The following is an 11,468-nucleotide window of genomic DNA, read 5'->3' on the forward strand; positions in this document are numbered from 1 at the left end:
CCTGTTTCTGTTGTGCCTGTAATTCAAAGGGGTCAGCCTTGTCACACTCTGTGTCACGCTGAATATCCCTGAGAACTACGTTAGGGTACACGTGTCTGTGGAGTGCTCAGCCACTTGCACGTTAATTTCATGAGCAGGCTGTTCCGTTGATCGGATCAACTGGAACTCTCAACATCGTAAGCAACGGAGTGCGAACAACAACAACAATATTGACTTGTATCCATGATCTTACAATCATAGTTTCATTTCCAGGAATGGGCAGTGTATTGTGTTCTTGAGCAAAACTCTATCATTGCATGATTTGACTTTCTAGAACTTTCTCATTGAACCCAATATAAAGGTGGTTTTTGGCAGTAACCCTGGAATATTGAAACTACCATTTGATGTCTCCATTCTCACTTCATCACCAACCACTGTCAGATTTCTCTCACCATAGCACAATTATTTTCCAGTTGTGAGGGGTCAGCCCCAATTGCTATTCCAGTTAGATTGCCACAGATCCCAGTAGTGTATCTCTCCTGGTGTATGTTTGTGGCTGTTAGTTTTTGTCAAAAGGCCAACACAGAAAACACTGTGCGCAGGAAATAAAGCTTCTGTTAATTGCTTGTGAATGCTGTTAATTAATTACTTCTACAATCAGCCCTAGAAATACATTTTCATTCACCAGCTATTACCATGACAACCACAATGATGACAACATCCACGACAAGAACTTAACATGTAATTTCATGACGGGAGGTTAGGTTATTAAAACATACATTAGAAAATAGGCTTTGTATCACAGAATCAGAGGTGGTGGTCTCAAATGGAATGATGTTACAAGAGTTAAACGCAAAGATTGCTTTAGTTGTTGTTCAATTTTTTTATTTCTGGATCACGTTTCAATTCCACATGGACCAAAACCTGACTTGCAGCAGTCTTTATTTAGCTCCGAGTCAACCCTTTCATCAAAGACAACCCAGCCTTGACCATCCTGTAGGACTAAAAATTATCTATATGCTCTTGCCTGGTCTGATGGCAAACTACATGTCCTGTGTGATCTGATGGCGATCTGGCAGCTATTTCTAGCAGGGTGAATAACCATGTACAAACCGTCCAACCCATGCTAGCATGGAAAGCGGACGTTAAACGATGATGATGATGATGATGATGATGATCCTTCGTTATTCTTATGGCAAAAGAATTTCCTGGTTAGGAGGAAGACAAACAGGAGTGAGAGGAAGAGGGGTAGCATCCCTGACCTTTTACAGTGTTTGGGACTTGCAGGGTAGGGCTAACAGATGAAGACACAGCAACACAAAGATTGATGCATTTAGAATCCAAATATTTGCAAATAGGGTAGACTTCCCTTAACCCTTTAGCGTTCAAATTAAAATGTCAAAAGTAATCCTTATTCATTTACATTTTCAAAAGTTAATCTGGTATTATCTTGTAGCTTCAAGGGTTGAAAGATGTAATTGTTTATTTTTAGAATGACATTGCAGGGTAGGTGTGAGATACTGGTTCTAGCCAGTTTGAGCATAAAATGAGTAGAATATTTGTGCCGGATATAGCCGGTTTGAACACTAAAGGGTTAAAATCCCCCGTGGTTCATGGAGGGGCATCAATGCTTTTGTGACCATATTTCTGTTAGACTACGCTGCCTTTGTTTCAATTAATTTCGAAGATAATGAAGAATTTCGTTAAGATAACTTTGACATTATGAAACTGGTGATCAGAACTTAAATTTACATGAAAATTTGATGGAAAGTTTAAATTTAGACCTCTTTAAAACAAGAAGTTTGCATAGGCACAGGAGTGACTGTGTGGTAAGTAGCTTGCTTACCAACCACATGGTTCCGGGTTCAGTCCCACTGCGTGGCACCTTGGGCAAGTGTCTTCTACTATAGCCTCAGGCCGACCAAAGCCTTGCGAGTGGATTTGGTAGACGGAAACTGAAAGAAGCTCGTCGTATGTATATATATATATATGTGTGTGTGTGTGTGTGTGTGTTTGTGTTTGTCCCCCGTAGCATTGCTTGACAACCGATGCTGGTGTGTTTACGTCCCCGTAACTTAGCGGTTCGGCAAAAAAAGAGACCGATAGAATAAGTATTAGGCTTACAAAGAATAAGTCCCAGGGTCGATTTTCTCGACTAAAGGCGGTGCTCCAGCATGGCCGCAGTCAAATGACTGAAACAAGTAAAAGAGTAAAAGAGAAAGAGTATAAAACAGGAAGAATATTTCGATTGGATGTGGCTGGCTTAAATGCTAAAGGGCTAAACTAAGATGGCGATGGCGATGGCTGGGATACTTTTGATTGTAGGCCCCCTTTTAATGAAAACTGGCTCGGATTAGACAACAACAGCATATTGCTCTTTTAAAGAGATGTTTGTGAGGAGTTGAAAGTTCCTGCTGACTGTGAAAATTGAACTCAGTGAATATTATTCCAGAACCTTTTGAAATATTTGGGGCATATTCTATGCAGGAAGTTCTTTTATCAGTCCCTTTAGGGTTGACATACTGGAGTGTTGGTAGCCACCACCAAAATGATTCCTGCAAAAAAAAAATAAAATAAAATAAAATAAAATAAAAAGTGTTTTTACAAAATGATAACTTCATCATCATCATCATCATCATCATCATTTAACAATCATATCTGGTGCAGCCAGATGGTCCCCAGTCAAACTGTCAAAAAAATACGGGACTTTCTTACACATGGATAGTATTATAATCCCTTACAGAATCATTTTTTTCCAAATTTTAAGCCCCAAAAATTAGGGTTTTCCTTATACACAAGGGTTCCTTATACATGAGAGTTCCTTATACACGTTAAAATACAGTAATAATGATAAACTCAGAGTATAAGCATAAAACATGAAGTTAATACTCACCAATGATTGAGATAGTGGAATAATTGGTAAAGTCTTTGACGGAGATTAAATTTGGAAGATTTTGGAATTATTTCATGATAACTGTCAAAGAATGACTTCGGGAATCCACCAAACATATTTGAGATGGAGAATTCATATTCTGAATGTCCATAGAATGAAGCTGGATCAAATATCACTGAAAAGGACAGAGAAGAGGCTGTGTGATGAGCCAAGGTTTCAAACCCATCTACCTGCATTTAACACAAGGGTGTACTTTTACTTGTTTCAGTCATTTGACTGCGGCCATGCTGGAGCACCGCCTTTATAGTCGAGCAAATCGACCCCAGGACTTATTTTTTGTAAGCCTAGTACTTATTCTATCGGTTCTCTTTTGCCAAACTGCTAAGTTACAGGGAAGTAAACACACCAGCACCGGTTGTCAAGCGAAGTTGGGAGGACAAACACAGACACACAAACATATACATACATATACATATATATATATATATATATATATATATATATATATATATATATATATATATATATATAAAAATTTTTAATTAAGGTACTCAGAAACCTGGATGTTTGTACATTTACAGATTTTTATTAATGTCACATATTAAATGAAGCGCTTTTCACCTAGTCGTGTAGGTTTTTCAAATTTTTCAAACAATCTGAAAAACCTACACAACTAGGTGAAAAGCGCTTCATTTAATATGTGACATTAATAAAAATTTGTAAATGTACAAACATCCAGGTTTCTGAGTACCTTAATTAAAAATTTTTTTCTATATAATTTCTGTACATCACCTCCAAACCTTCAAATATATATATATATATATATATATATATATATATATATACATATATACGACGGGCTTCTTTAAGTTTCCGCCTACCAAATCCACTCACAAGGCTTTGGTTGGCCCGAGGCTATAGTAGAAGACACTTGCCCAAGGTGCCATGCAGTGGGTCTGAACCCCGGAACCATGTGGTTCGTAAGCAAGCTACTTACCACACAGCCACTCCTACGCCTACGATAATAATATACTCACCAGGCCCCTCGTCATTCTCCGATACATTGCCACTCCATAGATCACCATGAAGTAGAGCTGGGGGAATAATAGGAAGATCATCAAAGAATATGGAGTATTTCCTCAACAGCTGGTCCCAGAGTCCTCGAACTTCATGGTTCCTATACTGGAAGATAAATAAACATATATCTATACTATAAAAGGCAGATATATATATATATATATATATACACACACCAGTTCAACAAACTGTTTAACCATGTAATTCCCCTCTTCATGTCTTTAACATTTCTCTCTTTCTCTTCACCTTTCCCTCCCCACCCTACAGCACGTCAATAACACTTCTCTCTCCCACTTTTCTCTCACCGTCTTTTTCTCTTGCTCTTTACCTCTCCCTTCAACTAACCACATGATGCATTTGGCCTTAGTCTATCATTATACTCCTCTCTTCTTTCTTCTCTCCTCACATTCCTCCCCCCTCTCTCTCTCTCTCTCTCACTTTTACTCCACCTCTCACTCACTCCACCTCCACCTCTTTAACCGACTAAAGCATAATGAGTGAATGAACAAGCAGATTATTATACAGATTGTTAGTCAGTGTACAATAGAAGCTGATTTCTCTCTGAACATGAAGACTAAAGAAAAATATAGAAACGCCAGATCTAACTTACATTTTCTTCCAGGTGGGTGATTTGACAATCAATTTTGGCAGCATAGAATTCCTGGAACAATGAAATGAAGAAAACAGACGCATTTAATATATCATCATCATCGTCGTCGTCGTTTAACGTCCGCTTTCCATGCTAGCATGGGTTGGACGATTTGACTGAGGACTGGTGAAACCAGATGGCTGCACCAGGCTCCAATCTGATTTGGCAGAGTTTCTACAGCTGGATGCCCTTCCTAACGCCAACCACTCCGAGAGTGTAGTGGGTGCTTTTACGTGCCACCGGCACGAAGGCCTGTCAGGCGGTACTGGCAACGGCCACGCTTGAAATGGTGTATTTTATGTGCCACCTGCACAAGAGCCATATGCCCTTGTATGAGTTTTAAGCCCAGCCAAAGTTTTACACATTTTGTTACATACTGCACGGCTGTGCTGGCTGCCAGGAGAAGCAGGTGCCACCATATGCTCTCTCTCTTAATGTGTCTTTTTCAGACCTCCAGCTGAGAGGCATGCCCCACCACATTTTACACATGTTCTGTTGTGAATTGTAATAGCTACATCACTGTTTATCATGGGGCGATTTATACAGGCACCTGTGCCAGTGCCGGTGCCACACAAAAAGGCGCCTGTGCCGGTGCCACATAAAAGGCGCCTGTGTCAGTGCCACATGAAAGGCACCCAGTACACTCAGGAAAGTGGTTGACATTAGGAAGGGCATCCAACTATAGAAACAAAGCTGAATCAGACGGGAACATGGAGCAGCACTGCAGCTTGCCAGATCTGATCAAACCATCCAACCCATGCCAGCATGAGAAAACGGATGTTAAAAGATGTTGATGATGGTGGTGGTGATGATGATGATGACGATGATGATGACGACAATGACGGTGATGATGACAACAATGACAATGACGACAATGATGACGTCGACATTGATGGTGATGATGGTTATGATGAAAATGATGACGATGACGACGACAATGATTCTGTTGACAATGACGGTGATGATGATGAGACACTGATGATTATGTTGATTATAATGATGATGATGATGATGACGATGGTGATGATGATGACAAGACGCTGATGATTATGATGACGACGACGACGATGTGATTAATGTACTACAGTGTGAGCATATGTGTGCGTGTGCGTGTGTGTGTGTGTGTGTGTGTATTATGGTAGGAGATGTAGTAAACTCAACTCATAAAAAAAAAGAGCAGTGCTCCAGCTGGCCGTAGCCCAACAACTGAAAGAACTGGAAGAATAACAGAACTGAGAACTAGATGTAAAATCTGTTGAAGGTGGCAAAGAAGAAATGAACTTACAGGCCAACTGTCTTTCCATTTATTGGGCTGAGGGATTCTACCACAACATGTTGCTACAGGGAAACCAAAACGAGGCTGGTGTTGCGGTTCACCATCATCATCATCATCATCACCATCACTACAACCATGGAGCCTGTTGCTCTCCTTCTTCTCCTTCTTGTATAAGTCGTCGTTGTGTTTGTGCATCCTAACAGAATAAACAAAGTGACCCCTTATGAGAACCTTAATGGAGCGTTATCAGTAGGGGCAGACATGGCTGTGTGGTAAGAAGCTTCCTTTAAGGCAGCGAGCTGGTAGAAACGTTAGCATGCCAGGCGAAATGCTTAGTGGTATTTCGTCTGCTGTTACATTCTGAGTTCAAATTCCGCCGAGGTCGACTTAGCCTTTTATCCTTTCGGGGTCGATTAAATAAGTACCAGTTACGCACTGGGGTGGATGTAATCGACTTAATCCCTTTGTCTGTCCCCTCTACGTTTAGCCCCTTGTGGGCAATAAGGAAATAAGAAGCTTCCTTCCAACCGACATGGTTCTGGGTTCAGTCCCACTGCATGGCACCTTGGGCAAGTGTCTTCTACTATAGCCTCGTGCCGACCAGACCCTTGTGAGTGGATTTGATAGATGGAAACTGAAAGAAGCCTGTCATATATATATATATCATCATCATCATCATTGTTTAATGTTCATCTTCCATGCATGCACGGGGAGGATGGATGACAAGGTAGAAAAACTACCCTAGGATACTCTGTCTGTTTTGGAATGGTATATATTTATGTGTGTGTGTCTGTGTGTCTTTGAGTCTGTGTATGTCTCCCCAACCATCACATGACAACCGATGTTGGTGTGTTTACGTCCCCTTAACTTAGCAGTTCAGCAAAAGTGGCCGAGAGAATAAGTCCAAGGCTTACAAAGAATAAGTCCAGTGGTTGATGTCTTTGACTAAAACATCATTAAGGCGGTGCTCCAGCATGGCCACAGTCAAATGACTGAAACATGTAAAAGAATATATGTATATATATATATATATATATATATATATATATATATATATATATATATATGAGCGGCTTCTGTACAGTTTCTGTCTACCAAACTCACTCACAAGGCATCAGTTACCCATGGGCTATGGTAGAAGACACTTGCCCAAGGTGCCATGCAGTGGGATTGAACCCAGCACCATGTGGTTAGTAAGCAAGCTTCTTAGCACAACAGCCACTCTTGCACTTAGTGTGATTGTCAGCTTCATGGGAGAGACACAGTGAAGAACATATTTAATGATACTTACGCTGCCATCTGCTGGCCTAGTTGAGATGCAAAGGTAGATAATCCTCTTTTCAGGTCGACATACTCCATAACTAGGGCTGCACCAGTTCCAGGTAGCTTAAATACCTGAATTAGAAATAATAATAATAATGAAATTATTGTATACAATGCTCAGGTGCACTACAACTTGTCAAAAGTGCATATAAAGCATATGCAGTATTGTACAGATGTGTGGAAAGTGAACAGGAGAGGCCGTGTGGTAAGTAGCTTGCTTACCAACCACATATACACACACATACGTATACATATATACGACGGGCTTCTTTCAGTTTCCGTCTACCAAATCCACTCACAAGGCTTTGGTCGGCCCGAGGCTATAGTGGAAGACACTTGCCCAAGGTGCCATGCAGTGGGAATGAAACCCGGAACCGTGTGGTCAGTAAGCAAGCTACTTACCACACAGCCACTCCTGCGCCTATAAATATATATATATATATATATATGACCGGCTTCTTTCAGTTTCCGTCTACCAAATCCACTCACAAGGCTTTGGTCGGCCCGAGGCTATAGTGGAAGACACTTGCCCAAGGAGCCACGCAGTGGGAATGAAACCCGGAACCGTGTGGTCAGTAAGCAAGCTACTTACCACACAGCCACTCCTGCGCCTATTAAATTTACTTAAATGGTAGAGTGGTGTTTGCTTCCCAACCAGCATGGTCCTGGGTTCAGTCCTACTGGGTGGCACCTTGGACAACAACAGCAACCACCACCACCACCAACAACAGCAACAACAACAACATACCTTGTATGGTTTTGGAATTCTTACAGCTTTGGTGCGAAGTATTGATTCTACGCTGGCCATTTCGCCCTCAAACATTGCCATCGCCTGAAATAGATACAAATATATAAATATATATACATACATACATACACACATATATAAATAATCTGTTTCATTCTTTTACTTCTTTCAGTCATTTTACTGTGGCTATGCTGGAGCACTACCTTAAAGGGGTTTTTTTTAGCCAAAGAAATTGAGCTCTAGAACTTATTCTTTGTAAGCCGAATACTTATTCTGTAGGTTTCATTTGCTGAACCGCTACATTACAGGAACATAAACACACCAACATCTGTTATGAAGCAATGGTGTGGGGGATGAACACACAAATACAAACACACATATATATATTTATGTGTGCGTTCCTTTATATATATATATATATATATATATATATATATATATATATATATATATATATATATATATATGTAATTTTCTGCATTTTCGTGCAGCTGAAGATTGCTCTTCATATTGCATTTAAGGTAATGCTCGCATTACTTAAATAAATTGAAGTAGCATGAAACGTGCGTACTGCAATCACCTTTGAAATCCGTGTTGCTTATTTTTTGATATATATATATATATATATATATGCAGAAAGGCAGACAAACCACAAACCCCTTCAGGTAGATAGCCCTGCTCGATCTGTAGAAAAAGCATAAGTAGAAAATCTATAAGATGCACCCAGTGTAAGCTATGGACACATAAGAAGTGCAGCAATATGAAAGGAAGGCTAACTAGGAAGATAGTTTTTGTATGTGCCAGATGCTCAGGTGCAATAAACACTGAAAATGTGCAGAGAACAACTTCCGCCACATTCCAGGGAGAAAAACTAGAACTGTCGCTCATATTTAGCGTCTCTGTCATGCAGTTCTATTCCGTTTGTTGTTTTAGTGTCCCTTCACCAGCGTGACCGATGAGACACGTTGCATTTTACAGTAAGATAGTACTGTCAAGAATACCGAAAGACTATCCATAGGCGATATTACGGTACGAGTCCTAAATATCGGCCTTTTCCGTAAAAAGTGTCTTCGGCGATCTTTACCAAAGATCGGTCTTTTCCGTAACACCAGCACGATCTTCACTACGGTGTAGGGGTTAGGGTTTTAGTGTCAGGGTTAGGGTTACGGTTAGGGACGGAATTCCCTAACCCAAACCCTAACCCTATCCCTAAACCCTTCAAAATAAATCGCGCTTTCTGTATGTCTTTCGCTTTTATGACGTCGTTTCCCTGTTTGTCTCCAACACTTTTTACAGAAAAGGCCGATCTTTGGGCAAAGATCGCCGAAGACACTTTTTACGGAAAAGGCCAATATTTCGTACTGGTATCGAAAGATCATCAGAATCTGTTTAGATATACGTAAAAAAAAGTAAGATATTAAACACGTGTAATAAAATAAGATAAACGATCTGTTAAGTTGAAAAAAAAATATCTTCGAGTGGTTGGAAGAAAACGAAAAAGATCTCACAACCTCCACCACCTGATCCTTGGGTGTCTCTAGCATGGAAAGGCTTGGTGTCCTCCCTTATGATAATTTCCTATCCCAGATTCAGAGACTCTATAAAGGGTGTCTGGATGCTACCATTACTTCTGTGACTAAACAGTAACAAGGCAAAACGAAATAAAACTCCGAAGCATCTGCAACAATAGAACTCAATTACTTACCGCAGAATCATTGCTAAACTTCACATAAATCTTCCCTTTGTCCGTCTCATAGCTGTTCCCTCCGCAGATAGACCCACCGCCACTACTACCGACCTTCTTTACCATAGTGCAACCCAACTCTGTCTTAATAACTTCTTCCATCTTTGATAATTTCACTGAAATGTGTCACAGGTATATGTGTCTACGTGTCTCTGAGTGTATGTGTATGTTGTTATTTATTTTAAGGCAATAAGTTAACAATAATGTGGTGAGATACAGTTGTCCAATAGTCCTATCACTACATGGGAGTATTTCTGGCGGCGGGACTGACCAGACGGAGTCTGTAACTCGGTGCGGAATAAATATCACGAGACACTTCGTTCGAAGAACACCGCTATTTTCTTTTAGGTCTTATCAGCTTATGTTGCTTGCTCATCAGCTAAACGCGATTAAATGGAGAGAAAGTAGCACTCAGCACATTTAGTAGGAGTTGCCTTCAATTTTAATAACACCATATTTAGGATGTCTAGATACCTGGCGAGATAGGTTTGTCCCGTACTACTAAAGCAGCGCGGACCCGAACGCGCAGTCGCGCGTCCGCGCTAGCTAGTCTTGAGTGGTCGATCCTAACCCTAACCCTATCCCTAACCCTAACCCTGTCCCTAACCCTATCCCTAACCCTAACCCTATCCCTAACCCGCGTGTGCAAATGAATACGTGTTTAGGGTTAGGGTTAGGATCGACCACTCACGACTAGCTAGCGCGACTGCGCGTTCGGGTCCGCGCTGCTTTAGTAGTACCGGTTTGTCCTACAACCCAACGAATCTTTACGTTGGAGGAATTTGTCCAGGTACCGTTTGAAAGTTGTGGGGTCTTTTTCGACTTCAATTTCTTTCGGCATAGCATGGAAAAGAGCAGGAACCATTTGCAGTGAAGAGATTGTGTCCTTATATGATGTGATCTCGACCTTTGTAGGGGATACATTACACGGGGGGGGGGGCTAGTCTTGAGTGAATTGAGTAAACATAATACCGATATCATTTGGATGATATTGGTGGAATATTTTCCACATGGTGCAAATGTATCGCTCACGGCTGCGTTGCAGAGAATAGAGTTTCGGCTGTTTAAGTCGAGCCCAATAATGAAGTCCCATCATGACCTGGCTTCATCAGCCATTGAGTCTGAGAAGCACATACTAGCATTCAAGACCATTCCAAACAACAAAAGATCCAGAGTGGCCATCTCTGATTTCTCTACAAGGGTCAAACCAGTGGCCATTACTGGCACCTTTGTCATACTAGTATTCCTGCTGAATGTCAGGGGCCTTGTAATGTCCCACTAACACAAAATCCCATACCTGAGAGACTTTGGTGACTTGTAATCCAGATTATACATGGCACTAACAGAAACATATCTAAATGCTGATGTGTCAGGTGTTGAGATACACATACCAAACTATAATGTATTTCAAACCGACAGGTAAGAAAGAAGTCATATGGTGCAGTTGCAATATACATCCTCTAAGATATCACACCTGTAGTCCTGCTGTCATATTCAAACTTAGTCACACCTGTAGTCCTGCTGTCATACTCAAACTCAGTCACACCTGTAGTCCTGCTGTCATATTCAAATTCAGTCACACCTGTAGTCCTGCTGTCATACTCACACTCAGTCACACCTGCAGTCATACTCAAACTCAGTCACACCCGTAGTCCTGCTGTAATACTCAAACTCAGTCACACCTGTAGTCCTGCTGTCATACTCACACTCAGTCACACCTGTAGTCCTGCTGTCATACTCAAACTCAGTCACACCTGTAGTCCTGCTGTCATATTCAAA

The 11,468-nt window shown here is 41.0% G+C and overlaps 1 protein-coding gene across 3 annotated transcripts in view; it reads right to left on the bottom strand.

Annotated features, from left to right (window-relative positions):
• Positions 1 to 842: 842 nt before the first annotated feature.
• The window catches only part of LOC106874220 (ketosamine-3-kinase), a 33,957-nt gene continuing 23,331 nt past the window's right edge, over positions 843 to 11,468 (bottom strand). The window contains exons 1-8 of one of the 3 annotated variants that reach the window (XM_089346023.1): positions 9,651 to 10,243; positions 7,946 to 8,029; positions 7,166 to 7,269; positions 5,884 to 6,070; positions 4,560 to 4,610; positions 3,910 to 4,054; positions 2,873 to 3,047; positions 843 to 2,534 (exon numbers count right to left, since the gene is read on the bottom strand). In XM_089346023.1, coding sequence (XP_089202149.1) covers positions 2,459 to 2,534; positions 2,873 to 3,047; positions 3,910 to 4,054; positions 4,560 to 4,610; positions 5,884 to 6,070; positions 7,166 to 7,269; positions 7,946 to 8,029; positions 9,651 to 9,791 — 963 coding nt within the window. In that variant the 5' untranslated portion in view covers positions 9,792 to 10,243 and the 3' untranslated portion in view covers positions 843 to 2,458. Of the gene's footprint in view, positions 2,535 to 2,868; positions 3,048 to 3,909; positions 4,055 to 4,559; positions 4,611 to 5,883; positions 6,071 to 7,165; positions 7,270 to 7,945; positions 8,030 to 9,650; positions 10,244 to 11,468 lie in introns of those variants that run through there. The other 2 variants (XM_089346025.1, XM_089346024.1) reach the window with 2 other exon arrangements.

Source organism: Octopus bimaculoides, chromosome 30 (assembly GCF_046866305.1).
Source record: "Octopus bimaculoides isolate indiv1 chromosome 30, ASM4686630v1, whole genome shotgun sequence".
Classification (NCBI taxonomy): Eukaryota; Metazoa; Mollusca; class Cephalopoda; order Octopoda; family Octopodidae; genus Octopus; species Octopus bimaculoides.